Below are 17,736 nucleotides of genomic sequence, written 5' to 3' on the forward strand. Positions count from 1 at the left end.
TGAAAATAAGAATATGTTCTTAACTGACTTGCCAAGTTAAATAAAGGTATAATAAATTTTTTTTTAAGTACAGTACAGTATAGTATAGTACAGTATAGTACAGTATGTTGTAATATATTCTCTCTATAATGTATGGCTCTGGTTTAAAGTTTATTTTAAAACATCCTGTTACGTATAGTATAGTATAGTATAGTATAGTATATTATCGTATAGTATAGTACAGTACAGTATAGTACAGTACAGTATAGTACAGTATGTTGTAATATATTCTCTCTATAATGTATGGCTCTGGTTTAAAGTTTATTTTAAAACATCCTGTTACTTATTTTGTTTTTCTTTTTGTTTGTCTTTTGCCAATTCAGGAAATTAAAGTATGTATTACATTTGAGGAATATTGTAATAATTCCTACTAATTAACCTCCGTCTAGAATGTGTGTTAATAAATTCCTTTAAAGTCAATGGTAAAGCACAGATTGATGGTGATTATATTATCCGTTATTATTTTGACAAGTGTAAAACTGAACTCGTTTCTCTACTGGTGGGGAAGATGGCTGAGAGAAGAGTCCAGCAGGAGACAGACTCGGTCATGTCTCCAGAGCTGTCCCCGTTTCAACTCAAAGTGAGCAGTAGTTTGAAACGGACAGCCAGTAGAAGATCTCGCAGGATGCTGTCCGAGGATCCAGAGGACCAATCAGACGAGAAGTTTGATCCACTGGATGAGCGGGTGGTACGACAGACACTTTTTACATTACATTGCATTGCATTTTGGTCTTTTTTAGCAGACGCTCTTATCCAGAGCGACTTACAGTGTAGCGTATTCATTTTCTAAGTGGCTTGGTAAGACGAGTACATATCACACCTTACTGAACTGTCAGAGGGATTTGTAGTTGGCAACGTGTCGGTCTTGGAAAGATTGAATGTTGATTAGGACCTTGTTTAGCATCATCATGTTCCCGATTAGCCTTTTAACAATCACAATATATGGCAAAATCACCTTATTCACTACCAATGTGTAGCACCTATCAAGGCCTGCTGCATCACTTGGGGTCCTGAGTGAGTGGCGCAGCGGTCTAAGACACTGCATCTCAGTGCAAGAGGTGTCATTGCAGTGCCCTGGTTCGATTCCAGACTGCATCACATCCGGCCGTGATTGGGAGACCCATAGGGCAGCGCACAATTGTCCCAGCGTCGCCCGGTTTAGGCCGGGGTAGGCCGTCATTGTAAATAAGAATTTGTTCTTAACTGATTTGCCTTATTAAACAAAGGTTAACATTTAAAAAATGATGAATGTCTCACTATTTTTTGTCTTCTACAACTCTCTCTCTCTCTCTCTCTCTCTCTCTCTCTCTCTCTCTCTCTCTCTCTCTCTCTCTCTCTCTCTCTCTCTCTCTCTCTCTCTCTCTCTCTCACACCCTCTCTCTCTCTCTCTCTTTCTCTCTCTCTCTCTCTCTCTCTCTCTCTCTCTCTCTCTCTCTCTCTCTCTCTCTCTCTCTCTCTCTCTCTCTCTCTCTCTCTCTCTCTCTCTCTCTCTCCTTATCCTCCCTCCAGTCCCCCCTGCCTCCCACGTCTCCCATGCCCGTCCACCCTCTCCTTGCTGCCATGTCGTCTCACCCTCTCAGCACTCGCCGTGGCAGCCAGGCCAGTATCTTCTCCTTCAGACCCTGTACCACCTCTGATGCCGACTTGGGGGATGACGAGTACAGTGTTCACGGGGACATCATGGGAAGGAGCAGGGCAGGCTCCACCATCGGCCCCAACTGGCAACACAAGCACAAAAGGACAGGCAGTGTGAGGAGTCATTGCTCCCAGGTCTTCACCCCCAGTCTCAACATCAACGGGCGTCTCAACATCTCCCTGGACCAGAACGGCGTCACCACGGTCGGCCTGCACACCCCCACCTCCCTACCCGCCTGCAGCATGGAGAAGGTCAAAGAAGATAAAGTTTGTGAACTTTTTAAAACCAGGTTTTTTTTCTTCAAGTGAGCCCTGTTGTAGTATTGGAGTCTGTGGTGACAAATATTTTTGTAATTAAAAAAAAGAAGTAAATATAATGTCATTGATTGAATTAATTGATTGTTTGATTGGCCAGTGTTTGTCAATCTTTGTTTTCCCCGTTCTTCCAGGAGCCCACCTGTATAGAAGAGTCCAGTGCCAAGCCAGCCCAGCTCTCCCCCGAGACTGCAGAGCCTCCCCTCCGTAGGAAGCGAGGTCTGAGCTCCATTAGCTTCCTCAGCGATGCCATGGATGGTGAGGGTACCTTCAGAGGTCAGAGGTCAATTTACAGAGGCTCTTTTAACGCCCAACTAACTCATTATAACTTTATTATAAATGTCTAAGTAACTCATTATGACATCATTATAAATGTATAACTAACTCATTATGACATCATTATAAATGTATAACTAACTCATTATGACATCATTATAAATGTATAACTAACTCATTATGACATCATTATAAATGTATAACTAACTCATTATGACATCATTATAAATGTATAACTAACTCATTATGACATCATTATAAATGTATAACTAACTCATTATGACATCATTATAAATGTATAACTAACTCATTATGACATCATTATAAATGTATAACTAACTCATTATGACATCATTATAAATGTATAACTAACTTATATCTAATTGATCATTTACAAGTTTAATCTACAACTAGCTCAAAACTAACGTATAACTAAGTCATAACTAACTGATGGCTAGCTGACTGGACTGGTAAAGCTCTCAACAAGCCAATCAGGATGTAAAAGGTAATCCCATCAAGCATTTTAAAACCAGAACTGTTATTATTACCAGTATAGTCTTTGGCAAGGAGCTAAAAGAAAAGCACACAATGTGCTTTGTAGTATCTTTGCAGTTAATAAATTATGACAGATATATATAAACTACTTATTAAAAGTTTATAAACCCTTTACAAATCCTTTATAAATTATTTATAGATATAAAAGTGTTACCTTTAAAACTGCTTGGGCTTCCACAATCGTTCCCAAAAGTTCTCTGGTTTTTCCGAAATCTTAATTTCCCGGAATTAGGAGGGCATGAGCAAGGAGATAATCCTTCAACCAAGTTTCTTGAAAAACCCAAGGAACCCTGGGAAAGTTTGTGTAATTTTACACAGCCCTAAAACCATAGCAACCTAACCCCTGTATCTGGTCTCTGCCACCCAGAGCTGGAGGAGTCTCGTCAGAAGTGCCCCCCGTGCTGGTACACTTTTGCCAAGGCGTACCTGATCTGGGACAGGTGCCCGTGGTGGCTGAAGGTAAAGGAGTATGTGAAGATGATTGTGATGGATCCCTTCCTAGACCTGGCAATAACCATCTGTATCGTCCTCAACACCCTCTTCATGGCCCTGGAACACTACCCCATGACCGACGAGTTCAACAATGTGCTCTCTGTTGGCAATCTGGTAAGGATTTCCATAATTATATGACTTTTACAATTATTAACGACACTTACAATCTATCACACAACGATCACAATATTCACTCAACATGGTAAGGCTATTTTTGTGATTTATTTTTAATTTTTATGAAAGATTCATATAAACAGTAAATAAGTATAGGTATCACATTACATCTGATAAGACGTTTTAAAACAAAAATGTATTATTACAATGAAGAAACTACTTATCATCTATCCACAATCACATAACAGTTACGGAAATAGTAATCACATAACCTACAAGACAAAATGGAAACTAGGGTTGTACAATCAGACAATGGAAACTAGGGTTGTACAATCAGACAATGGAAACTAGGGTTGTACAATCACACAATGGAAACTAGGGTTGTACAATCACACAATGGAAACTAGGGTTGTACAATCACACAATGGAAACTAGGGTTGTACAATCACACAATGGAAATCACACAATGGAAACTAGGGTTGTACAATCAGACAATGGAAACTAGGGTTGTACAATCACACAATGGAAACTAGGGTTGTACAATCAGACAATGGAAACTAGGGTTGTACACAGACAATGGAAACTAGGGTTGTACAATCACACAATGGAAATCACACAATGGAAACTAGGGTTGTACAATCACACAATGACAATCACACAATGGAAACTAGGGTTGTACAATCACACAATGGAAACTAGACAATGGAAACTAGGGTTGTACAATCACACAATGGAAACTAGGGTTGTACAATCACACAATGGAAACTAGGGTTGTACAATCACACAATGGAAACTAGGGTTGGACAATCACACAATGGAAACTAGGGTTGTACAATCACACAATGGAAACTAGGGTTGTACAATCACACAATGGAAACTAGGGTTGTACAATCACACAATGGAAACTAGGGTTGTACAATCACACAATGGAAACTAGGGTTGGACAATCACACAATGGAAACTAGGGTTGTACATACACACAATGGAAACTAGGGTTGTACAATCCCAGAATCAAAAGGAAATAAACAAGCAATACATCTTTCAACAGGGATTTCTGAAAAAAAATGAAACTTTAGGACATATATTTCCCTCAAATTGGCAACACCAGTCTATTCAATCCAGATTAACCTGTCTATTGAATCCAGGTCAACACCAGTCTATTGAATCCAGATAAACACCAGTCTATTCAATCCAGATTAACCTGTCTATTGAATCCAGGTCAACACCAGTCTATTGAATCCAGATAAACACCAGTCTATTCAATCCAGATTAACCTGTCTATTGAATCCAGGTCAACACCAGTCTATTCAATCCAGATTAACCTGTCTATTGAATCCAGGTCAACACCAGTCTATTCAATCCAGATTAACCTGTCTATTGAATCCAGGTCAACACCAGTCTATTCAATCCAGATTAACCTGTCTATTGAATCCAGATCAACACCAGTCTATTCAATCCAGATTAACCAGTCTATTCAATCCAGATTAACATGTATTTTGAATCCAGATCAACACTAGCCTATTGAATCCAGATCAACACTAGCCTATTGAATCCAGATCAACACTAGCCTATTGAATCCAGATCAACACTAGCCTATTGAATCCAGATCAACACTAGTCTATTGAATCCAGATCAACACTAGCCTATTGAATCCAGATCAACACTAGTCTATTGAATCCAGATCAACACTAGTCTATTGAATCCAGATCAACACTAGTCTATTGAATCCAGATCAACACTAGTCTATTGAATCCAGATCAACACTAGTCTATTCAATCTATTTAATCTGAAGCCCTTTAGACCACAGGAGAGACAAACACCTTTCACAGAAAATACAGAATAACAGTAGAAACACAATATTAGCATAGTTGTGACATACGATACGACAAATTAAGTGGAAAAAAGTTCCTCGAAGTCCAAGGAATTAACAGAATGAGAACGAGTCAAGGCTGATCATGGTTGTACACTAGATCTGTACTGGTTGTGTATTGGTTGTGGGATGGTTGTGTAATGTGATGATTGTGTAATGGGATGGTTGTGTAATGGGATGGTTGTGTAATGGGATGGTTGTGTAATGGGATGGTTGTGTGATGTGATGGTTGTGTAATGGGATGGTTGTGTAATGGGATGGTTATGTAATGGGATGGTTGTGTAATGGGATGGTTGTGTGATGGTTGTGTAATGGGATGGTTGTGTGATGGGATGGTTGTGTGATGGTTGTGTAATGGGATGGTTGTGTGATGTGATTGTTGGGTAATGGTTGTGTGATTGTTGTGTGATGGGATGGTTGTGTGATGGTTGTGTAATGGGATGGTTGTGTGATGTGATTGTTGGGTAATGGTTGTGTGATTGTTGTGTAATGGTTGTGTAATGTGATGGTTGGGTAATGGTTGTGTGATGGTTGTGTGATAGTTGTGTAATGTGATGGTTGTGGGATGGTTGTGTAATTTGATGGTTGGGTAATGGTTGTGTAATGTGATGGTTGTGTGATGGTTGTGTGATTGTTGTGGGATGGTTATGTAATTTGATGGTTGGGTAATGGTTGTGTAATGTGATGGTTGGATAATGGTTGTGTAATGTGATGGTTGGGTAATGGTTGTGTGGTGGTTATGTAATGTGATGGTTGGGTAATGGTTGTGTGGTGGTTGTGTGATTGTTGTGGGATGGTTATGTAATTTGATGGTTGGGTAATGGTTGTGTAATGTGATGGTTGTGTAATGTGATGGTTGTGTAATGTGATGGTTGGATAATGGTTGTGTAATGTGATGGTTGGGTAATGGTTGTGTGGTGGTTATGTAATGTGATGGTTGGGTAATGGTTTAGTGGTGGTTGTGTGATTGTTGTGGGATGGTTATGTAATTTGATGGTTGGGTAATGGTTGTGTAATGTGATGGTTGGGTAATGGTTGTGTGGTGGTTGTGTAATGTGATGGTTGAGTAATGTGATGGTTGTGTAATGTGATGGTTGAGTAATGTGATGGTTGTGTAATGTGATGGTTGTGTGATGGTTGGGTAATGGTTGTGTGATGTGATGGTTGAGTAATGTGATGGTTGTGTAATGTGATGGTTGTGTGATGGTTGTGTAATGTGATGGTTGTGTAATGTGATGGTTGTGTGATGGTTGTGTAATGTGATGGTTGTGTAATGTGATGGTTGTGTATGGTGGTTGTGTGATGGTTGGGTAATGGTTGTGTGATGGTTGGGTAATGGTTGTGTGATGTGATGTGGGTAATGGTTGTGTGATGGTTGTGTAATGTGATGGTTGTGTAATGTGATGGTTGTGTGATGGTTGTGTAATGTGATGGTTGTGTAATGTGATGGTTGTGTAATGTGATGGTTGTGTAATGTGATGGTTGTGTGTGGTTGTGTATGGTGGCTGGGTAATGGGTAATGGTTGTGTGATGTGATGGTTGGGTAATGGTTTGTGTGATGGTTGTGTAATGTTGGTTGTGTGATGGTTGTGTAATGTGATGGTTGTGTAATGTGATGGTTGTGTAATGTGATGGTTGTGTAATGTGATGGTTGTGTGATGGTTGTGTGATGGTTGTGTAATGTGATGGTTGTGTAATGTGATGGTTGTGTGATGGTTGGGTAATGGTTGTGTGATGGTTGGATAATGGTTGTTTTGGTAATGGTTGTGTGATGGTTGTGTAATGTGATGGTTGGGTAATGTGATGGTTGTGTAATGTGATGGTTGTGTGATGGTTGGGTAATGGTTGTGTGATGGTTGGTAATGTGATGGTTGGGTAATGTGATGGTTGTGTAAATGTGATGGTTGTGTAATGTGATGTGTTGGTTGTGTAATGTGATGGTTGTGTGATGGTTGTAATGTGATGGTTGGGTAATGGTTGATGGTTGTGTAATGTGATGTGATGGTTGTGTAATGTGATGGTTGTGTAATGTAATGTGATGGTTGTAATGTGATGTGATGGTTGGATGGTTGTGTGAATGGTTGTTTTGGTTGTGTAATGTGTTTGTGTGATGGTTGTGTAATGTGATGGTTGGGTAATGTGATGGTTGTGTAATGTGATGGTTGTGTGATGGTTGGGTAATGGTTGTGTGATGGTTGTGTAATGTGATGGTTGGGTAATGTGATGGTTGTGTGATGGTTGGGTAATGTGATGGTTGTGTAATGTGATCTTTGTGTGATGGTTGGGTAATGGTTGGGTAATGGTTGTGTGATGGTTGGGTAATGGTTGGGTAATGGTTGGGTAATGGTTGGGTAATGGTTGTGTAATGTAATGGTTGTGTGTTGTGGTTTGGGTAATGGTTGTGTAATGTGATGGTTGTGTAATGTGATGGTTGTGTAATGTGATGGTTGTGTGATGGTTGGGTAATGGTTGTGTGATGGTTGGGTAATGGTTGTGTGATGGTTGGGTAATGGTTGTGTAATGTAATGGTTGTGTAATGTGATGGTTGGTAATGGTTGTGTAATGTGATGGTTGGTAATGGTTGTGTGATGGTTGTGTAATGTGATGGTTGGGTAATGTGATGGTTGTGTAATGTGATGGTTGGGTAATGTGATGGTTGTGTAATGTGATGGTTGGGTAATGTGATGGTTGTGTGATGGTTGGGTAATGGTTGTGTGATGGTTGGGTAATGGTTGTGTAATGTAATGGTTGTGTATTGGTTGTGTAATGTAATGGTTGTGTATTGGTTGTGTAATGTAATGGTTGTGTGATGGTTGTGTAATGTAATGGTTGTGTAATGTGATGGTTGGGTAATGTGATGGTTGTGTAATGTGATGGTTGGGTAATGTGATGGTTGTGTAATGTGATGGTTGTGTGATGGTTGGGTAATGGTTGTGTGATGGTTGGGTAATGGTTGTGTGATGGTTGGATAATGGTTGTTTGGGTAATGGTTGTGTAATGTAATGGTTGTGTAATGGTTGTGTGATGGTTGGGTAATGGTTGTGTAATGTAATGGTTGTGTGATGGTTGGGTAATGGTTGGGTAATGGTTGTGTAATGTGATGGTTGTGTAATGTGATGGTTGTGTGATGGTTGGGTAATGGTTGTGTGATGGTTGGGTAATGGTTGTGTGATGGTTGGGTAATGGTTGTGTAATGTAATGGTTGTGTAATGTAATGGTTGTGTAATGTAATGGTTGTGTATTGGTTGTGTATTATCTGTGTGCTCACCCAGGTGTTCACGGTGATCTTCACAGCAGAGATGGTTTTCAAGCTGATAGCCATGGATCCATACTTTTACTTCCAGCAGGGCTGGAACATGTTTGACGGCATCATCGTCTGTCTCAGCCTCATGGAGCTGGGCCTGTCCAACGTAGAGGGACTGTCCGTCCTGCGCTCCTTCAGACTGGTAATGTCACTGTCACAAAGACATTTCATTTGCATAACATTTTATTTATGTATTTATTTGATTTGTTTGATTGGTTATGATTGGTTTAAATAATTGTATAAATCATTTAACCCAATCAATAAAATAAAATAAAAATGCTACATCGAATTAATTATTCCCTTTTGATGATATGTTTGAGGGTGAGAAACTTCAAGCTTAGTTCCCCCCCCCCCCCCCTCACACACACACACAGTGGCGTAATCTGTTGAGCATTACAATGATTGAGTCACAGTATCAATGAGATTTCGAGGGTGGGGGGACACATTTTAGTGGAATCACTTCAATTACGAGCAATATGAAAATGGATCTGAGACGTGCCAAACACAGGACTCTGATCTAGATGCTGAGACGTGTCAAACACAGGACTCTGATCTAGATGCTGAGACGTGCCAAACACCAGGACTCTGATCTAGATGTTGAGACACTGTTTACTTGGGTACAAGCCATACTCACACAGCAATCCAATGATAACGTCATGTGCCATTCCTTTACTGCAGGGGACTACATTGTAGTCCTTTAGTATCCTATACTACATTGTAGTCCTTTAGTATCCTATACTACATTGTAGTCCTTTAGTATCCTATACTACATTGTAGTCCTTTAGTATCCTATACTACATTGTAGTCCTTTAGTATCCCATACTACATTGTAGTCCTTTAGTATCCGATACTACATTGTAGTCCTTTAGTATCCCATACTACATTGTAGTCCTTTAGTATTCGATACTACATTGTAGTCCTTTAGTATCCCATACTACATTGTAGTCCTTTAGTATCCGATACTACATTGTAGTCCTTTAGTATCCCATACTACATTGTAGTCCTTTAGTATCCTATACTACATTGTAGTCCTTTAGTATCCTATACTACATTGTAGTCCTTTAGTATCCTATACTACATTGTAGTCCTTTAGTATCCCATACTACATTGTAGTCCTTTAGTATCCGATACTACATTGTAGTCCTTTAGTATCCCATACTACATTGTAGTCCTTTAGTATCCTATACTACATTGTAGTCCTTTAGTATCCTATACTACATTGTAGTCCTTTAGTATCCCATACTACATTGTAGTCCTTTAGTATCCTATACTACATTGTAGTCCTTTAGTATCCTATACTACATTGTAGTCCTTTAGTATCCTATACTACATTGTAGTCCTTTAGTATCCTATACTACATTGTAGTCCTTTAGTATCCTATACTATATTGTAGTCCTTTAGTATCCTATACTACATTGTAGTCCTTTAGTATCCTATACTACATTGTAGTCCTTTAGTATCCTATACCACATTGTAGTCCTTTAGTATCCTATACTACATTGTAGTCCTTTAGTATCCTATACTACATTGTAGTCCTTTAGTATCCTATACTACATTGTAGTCCTTTAGTATCCCATACTACATTGTAGTCCTTTAGTATCCTATACTACATTGTAGTCCTTTAGTATCCTATACTACATTGTAGTCCTTTAGTATCCTATACTACATTGTAGTCCTTTAGTATCCTATACTACATTGTAGTCCTTTAGTATCCTATACTACATTGTAGTCCTTTAGTATCCTATACTACATTGTAGTCCTTTAGTATCCTATACTACATTGTAGTCCTTTAGTATCCTATACTACATTGTAGTCCTTTAGTGTCCTTTACTACACTGTAGTCCTTTATTCACATAATGTAAAAAATATTATATTTTTAAGCATTATGTAATGTAACATAATTTGATCATTTAATTTTGCTAATTGATTTGTCTCTTTTTTTGTGTGTCGGTCAGTTGCGAGTGTTCAAGCTAGCGAAGTCATGGCCCACTCTGAACACACTGATCAAGATCATCGGTAACTCCGTGGGAGCTCTGGGAAACCTGACCCTGGTACTGGCCATTATCGTGTTCATCTTCGCCGTGGTGGGCATGCAACTGTTCGGCAAGAACTACCAGGACTGCGTTTGTAAGATCTCTAAGGATTGTATGTTACCCCGCTGGCACATGAAGGACTTCTTCCACTCGTTCCTCATCGTGTTCCGGGTGCTGTGTGGCGAGTGGATCGAGACCATGTGGGATTGTATGGAGGTGGCAGGGCAGCCTCTCTGCATCCTAGTCTTCATGCTGGTCATGGTCATAGGAAACCTGGTGGTGAGTAGATCCGTTGAGAAACCTGAAATGTAGAGATCAGTTCTAACACAAAGAGTGAAGGTCGGACAAAAGACACACACAAGCTAATAGAACAGGATCATTATGCATTGGAATGAGTTTAGAGGTTGTTTTTTTTTTAAACAGAAAAATCAGCAAGATTGTTGTTTGGCGTAAATGATGTGATGGATGTTGTATTATGGATACAATTAGTTGTGCTGTTGGACAACCTTCTGATTGAGAAATGGGATCTGAAAAGGGCATTGATAGAACAGGAGTATTACAATGCACTGGAGAAACGAGAGCTACAGAGTTTTATGGAAACAAACAATAGCAAGATCTGGTCAGATTTGTCGTTTGGTCCAAATTATGAGATGGATGTGGGTTTCTATTGGGGAGGAGAGAGTAGGAGGGACAGAGGGTTTCTGTAAGGGTTTCTATTGGGGAGGAGAGAGAAGGAGGGACAGAGGGTTTCTGTAAGGGTTACTATTGGGTAGGAGGGACAGAGGGTTTCTATTGGGGAGGAGAGAGAAGGAGGGACAGAGGGTTTCTGTAAGGGTTTCTATTGGGGAGGAGAGAGAAGGAGGGACAGAGGGTTTCTGTAAGGGTTACTATTGGGTAGGAGGGACAGAGGGTTTCTATTGGGGAGGAGAGAGAAGGAGGGACAGAGGGTTTCTGTAAGGGTTTCTATTGGGGAGGAGAGAGAAGATGGGACAGAGGGTTTCTGTAAGGGTTTCTATTGGGGAGGAGAGAGAAGGAGGGACAGAGGGTTTCTGTAAGGGTTTCTATTGGGGAGGAGAGAGAAGGAGGGACAGAGGGTTTCTGTAAGGGTTTCTATTGGGGAGGAGAGAGAAGGAGGGACAGAGGGTTTCTGTAAGGGTTTCTATTGGGGAGGAGAGAGAAGGAGGGACAGAGGGTTTCTGTAAGGGTTACTATTGGGTAGGAGGGACAGAGGGTTTCTATTGGGGAGGAGAGAGAGGGAGGGACAGAGGGTTTCTGTAAGGGTTTCTATTGGGGAGGAGAGAGAAGGAGGGACAGAGGGTTTCTGTAAGGGTTTCTATTGGGGAGGAGAGAGAAGGAGGGACAGAGGGTTTCTGTAAGGGTTTCTATTGGGGATGAGAGAGAAGGAGGGACAGAGGGTTTCTGTAAGGGTTTCTATTGGGTAGGAGAGAGAAGGAGGGAGAGGTTTTCCACAAGGGATTATTTAGGAGTCAATAGTATAGACATACTCTGAGAAAGTGAATCACAGTCTACAGTATAGACGTACTCTGAGAAAGCTGTGCTTTCAGACCGTGTGAGAGGATTGATCTAGGAAATAATTAAAAATGGTTTGCATTGTCCGTTATGGTCACCGTGTTACGACAATGATTCCATGTACAGTGTCCCTGTGGGCCATCCCAAAACCCAATCATATCTCCGAAAATGGCCGGCTACGTTGTCATAGTAACCGGCTTGACACGCAGATTACTATAAGCGAACTTCAAAACAGATTCAGTCTGGACAACATATTTAACCATCTGTTATCCTCTACAAAGTACATACAAACATATATGACATTATCCAACCCTGCGTGTCCAGTGCCAACAAGCATATCCACACTGGAGTGGCGTTTGTAGAATTTATAACATATAATATATATATATATATTATATATGTTATATTATATATATCATATTTATAACGGCAGAACGTCCACTTCAGGCTTAAATGTTTTATCCAGTGGTAATAAATTAGGTATTTTAATGGGTTGAACATGTGAGGTGGCGTTGGAACGTTACAGCACGGCGTGGTAGCTAGCTACAGTACTGTATAATATCCGGGCTCGGCAAGTATTGACAGTTTAGTTTTGTAGTATGAAACAAAAAGCCTTTCGTAATGCAAGGGCACAGAATTGGAACTGTTTATAAAAAAAACGCCAAAACATTTAATCCAAGTAACGGGCTCTGTTTGTACACAACTGCTGTCACTTGGCGCCACAGCAACGCAGTTTTGGTTGAGCCACCCAGATGTTGCTTTGTTGTCCATCTGTGTCCTGGAAACTATCATTTAATGAGAAGAGATCAAAACCTTTTTTCTCAGAACTCCAGACAACCAGTGGCTGCTCGGCCGGCCGGCCAGACGGCTAGCAGCATTTCTGTCATTCATTCATCCATTTTCATTTAGCATAGCTTCAGCTTGATGTGCTGCTGGATAGAGTACATGACAGAGCTTCAGCTTGATGTGCTGCTGGATAGAGTACATGACAGAGCTTCAGCTTGATGTGCTGCTGGATGGAGTACCTGACAGAGCTTCAGCTTGATGTGCTGCTGGATAGAGTACATGACAGAGCTTCAGCTTGATGTGCTGCTGGATAGAGTACATGACAGAGCTTCAGCTTGATGTGCTGCTGGATAGAGTACATGACAGAGCTTCAGCTTGATGTGCTGCTGGATAGAGTACCTGACAGAGCTTCAGCTTGATGTGCTGCTGGATAGAGTACATGACAGAGCTTCAGCTTGATGTGCTGCTGGATAGAGTACATGACAGAGCTTCAGCTTGATGTGCTGCTGGATAGAGTACCTGACAGAGCTTCAGTTTGATGTGCTGCTGGATAGAGTACATGACAGAGCTTCAGCTTGATGTGCTGCTGGATGGAGTACCTGACAGAGCTTCAGCTTGATGTGCTGCTGGATAGAGTACATGACAGAGCTTCAGCTTGATGTACTGCTGGATAGAGTACCTGACATAGCTTCAGCTTGATGTGCTGCTGGATGGAGTACCTGACAGAGCTTCAGCTTGATGTGCTGTTGGATGCAGTACCTGACAGAGCTTCAGCTTGATGTGCTGCTGGATAGAGTACATGACAGAGCTTCAGCTTGATGTGCTGCTGGATGGAGTACATGACAGAGCTTCAGCTTGATGTGCTGCTGGATGGAGTACATGACAGAGCTTCAGCTTGATGTGCTGCTGGATAGAGTACATGACAGAGCTTCAGCTTGATGTGCTGCTGGATGGAGTACCTGACAGAGCCTCAGCTTGATGTGATGCTGGATGGAGTACATGACAGAGCTTCAGCTTGATGTGCTGCTGGATAGAGTACATGACAGAGCTTCAGCTTGATGTGCTGCTGGATAGAGTACATGACAGAGCTTCAGCTTGATGTGTTGCTGGATAGAGTACACGACAGAGCTTCAGCTTGATGTGCTGCTGGATCGAGTACACGACAGAGCTTCAGCTTGATGTGTTGCTGGATAGAGTACACGACAGAGCTTCAGCTTGATGTGCTGCTGGATAGAGTACATGACAGAGCTAAATTAAGTCTTTAAAGGGACAATCCGTATGTTGCTACATTTATTTGTGAATTTATAAATTAAGGATATATACCAATTTATCCTTGAAGAATAGAACTTGTAAATGCTTCAAGAGCTTAGTTCAACTGTCGTATCCCATCAGAACTCAACAAATAAACTTGTTTTGCTCCAATGTTTGTAAATAAACGTTGTATAGCCTCATAACATGGTTAGAACTATATATTTAACATCATTGATGATCAGTCTCTGCATGCATAGCTCTGTCAATGAAGAGTGGTTACATTTCTCCAGTCCCATACCTCAACTATTTTCCATATCACTGGGGTCATTTTGAAACGTAGTATTATTATTATTCATTCAACATTTTCTCATGTTTTTTCCCCTTGAGATATTGTTAATTATTTTTTCTTTCATTTCATTATTTAATTAAATTAAGATAAAAAATAAAATAAAAAAGCGGCACTTAAAAAAAAAACGGATGTTACGAGCGAGTACAAGTTGAGTACCATTTTCTGCCGTTAGTGGACTGCAGTAAAGTCGGAGGGAACCATTTTGTGTAATCCAGGACACAGGCAGGCTAAATCCAAAGGAGAACGAGTGACCGGCACAGATTCACTGGGTTTTCACACAGATTCACTGTGTTTTCACACAGACTCACTGGGTTTTCACACAGACTCACTGGGTTTTCACACAGACTCACTGGGTTTTCACACAGACTCACTGGGTTTTCACACAGACTCACTGGGTTTTCACACAGACTCACTGTGTTTTCACACAGACTCACTGGGTTTTCACACAGACTCACTGGGTTTTCACACAGACTCACTGGGTTTTCACACAGACTCACTGGGTTTTCACACAGACTCACTGGGTTTTCACACAGACTCACTGGGTTTTCACACAGACTCACTGGGTTTTCACACAGACTCACTGGGTTTTCACACAGATGCACTGGGTTTTGGCTCTTGCTTTCGCATGTCATTTCCAAACCACATGCAGTGTCCAAATTTATTGATAAAGATGAACACAAATGACTGTATAAAACAAATACTTCAAATACTGAGCTATTGTATAAAATGTTTGAAAAAAATAAAAAGGAAATTATATTATATCATACTAATACACATGCTCAGAGAGAAGGAGATTTAGTTGAAGAAGTAATATGTTTTTTCCTCTCAAAAAGGGGGAATACCTCTCCTTTTCTAAAATGTTTCATGAGATTGGAGAACACATTGGGAAAGACCTCAGTTCATTCCTCCATATTTCCAGTTCCTTGATATCTTTTGTCTGTTCTTATGGACTTCAATTCAAAAAACACCGGTTTTCAACGGGTTTCAAGACCCAGAGACTGATTTTTGTGGTCAATTAACTATTTCTTTGTGGATTTTGACGTGTGCTTGTGGTTATTATCTTGCTGGAAGATCCACTTGCGGTCAAGTTTCAACCAGGCAACCAGGTTTTTGGGTAAAGAAATGGCTTGGTACTGGGTAAAGTTCATGTGGAAGACCAATGGAAGCAGATACCTGATAGCATCAAAGATCCACCCTATTTTACAGTAGGTATGGGTTCTTTTCGGCCTCACGGTTTTTCATTCAGACGTCAAACCCACCACAGGTGTGCTCGGCCAAAGAACTCTATTTTATAGTTAAACAGTCCAATGCCCCCAATATACAGGATTGACCTACCCGTGATCAGTTCACTGTTTTAAAACCATGTCAGGCTTTAAGAAAGTCAAATCCTGTTGGACACAAGTCAAACACTTGTTCCGTTGTCCTTTACTTTCCCAACGTCATTAAAGGCCAACTTCTTAATGAATCCTATCCACATGCTCAGAAACAAATCTGTGATTTTTCAACTATTTGATTAGTTGCTGGTTAAACATACAATCTCCACAGGACTTTTTAATTGGCAGATTTTTGCATGAGTGGAGTGCTCGGGTTGCCAGGTGACGTCACCAGGCAGTAAATGAATAGATCAGATAACGAAGAGAGGTTCCAAAACCTCTCTGCCCAAAAAAATAAAAAGATTGTTTTTAGCTGGCTTTCCCTTCCCCACTCAGACCACTCACAGACAGTCCTAGCAACATTGCTACACATTTTTTTGTCCATAAAAATGGAAAACTATTACAGTAAAGTACTCAATTGTTACCCAGGAATTATTTTGATGTTAAAATAACGTCTGCATTTTTATTTGTTATTTTTTTGCATTATGGACAACAGTATACGATGTTATGAAGCTAGTTATAAAGGGCGCTATATATGACGAGCTTGACCACCAGATTCCTCCAGCTCTCCTCTGGGCAGTACATGGTCAGACTGACAGAAACCCTCCCTCTCTCTAAACACATGAATCACATGAAGACGGTGTATCCCGGCTGATCTCTAGGGTTCACAAGCAACAAATTGCTTAGGTGCAAGGAGGTCAAAGAGCACCCATCAACAAGAATCTGCTCAGATCATGTTCATGCCCCCCATCTCAATGAGCAGATAATCCCACACCAACTGGTTATGTCCCACACACAATGCAGAGGTATCTGGAGCCTAGATGACAAGTAGCTCGAGTGCTCTCTGAGCAGGCAGATTACTGGAGATCAGATGGGATGCTGCTTGGATCCGTGTTACGCGTTAAACATGTATGCATTTGAACGGTGGGTTAATCCTCTGTCTATAGGATTTGATTCTGATGACGAAACCATTGTCTTGGGTCAAAGGGTCTTAAAGAAGGCCTCAACCTCCGATCTGCTTCTATATAATTTGAACATGATCAAAATACACCAATTTGTCCCATTTTGTGTGGTTCCATTATACTGATCTCCTTTTCCTCTTTCATCCCAGGTGCTGAACCTGTTCTTGGCCCTGCTGCTCAGCTCGTTCAGCTCAGACAACCTGTCAGCTCCCGACGAAGACGGAGAGATGAACAACATCCAGATCGCCGTCGCCCGCATCCACACGGGGTTTGCCTGGCTGATGAGGAACGTCACCGACTTATTCAACGGAAACCTGAAGAAGAGACGTCTCATGACTAAAGATGTTCAGATTTCTGTGAAGCTGACACCCGTAGCGAATCACGTGGAGAGTAACGGTGGGGTGGGGGTCGGGGTGGTAGGGGTGATCGGACGCTACGGAGAGAAGGTCCCGGACGACGACAGCTACATGACCAACCCCAACCTGACCATCAGTGTGCCCATCGCTCCAGGGGAGTCGGACGTGGAGTTCCCTGAGGAAGGAGAGGTGGAGGAGGAGACGGAGTCGTCAGAGGACGAGGACAACAAAGCGGTAAACCTTTTTGCACAAATTATACATCACACTAATAAGGAAGCACGTGTTTTTATTCTAAAGTAAAGTTTTTTTAAATTCCAAAGTAACGTTTTAAATTATATTATTTTATGCTAATACAATTGCTTGGAGAAATATATATCTTTAAACAATTGACACCCCTAAAGATTCTTATAAATAAAGGAGTCAAACGTTTAGCTTGTGACTCTACAAACTTGTTGGATGCATTTGCTGTTTGCCTTGGTTGTGTTTCATATTATTT

The 17,736-nt window shown here is 40.9% G+C and overlaps 1 protein-coding gene across 1 annotated transcript in view; it reads left to right on the top strand.

Moving 5' to 3' along the window:
* LOC124009317 (sodium channel protein type 4 subunit alpha-like) overlaps positions 1-17,736 on the top strand; it is a 143,822-nt gene that overhangs the window by 95,253 nt on the left and 30,833 nt on the right. The window contains exons 11-18 of the mRNA XM_046320983.1: positions 363-371; positions 548-727; positions 1,549-1,941; positions 2,124-2,265; positions 3,188-3,426; positions 8,569-8,742; positions 10,556-10,912; positions 17,034-17,474. Coding sequence (XP_046176939.1) covers positions 363-371; positions 548-727; positions 1,549-1,941; positions 2,124-2,265; positions 3,188-3,426; positions 8,569-8,742; positions 10,556-10,912; positions 17,034-17,474 — 1,935 coding nt within the window. The remainder of the gene's footprint in view (positions 1-362; positions 372-547; positions 728-1,548; positions 1,942-2,123; positions 2,266-3,187; positions 3,427-8,568; positions 8,743-10,555; positions 10,913-17,033; positions 17,475-17,736) is intronic.

The sequence above is a fragment of the Oncorhynchus gorbuscha genome, linkage group LG22 (assembly GCF_021184085.1).
Source record: "Oncorhynchus gorbuscha isolate QuinsamMale2020 ecotype Even-year linkage group LG22, OgorEven_v1.0, whole genome shotgun sequence".
Lineage (NCBI taxonomy): Eukaryota > Metazoa > Chordata > Actinopteri > Salmoniformes > Salmonidae > Oncorhynchus > Oncorhynchus gorbuscha.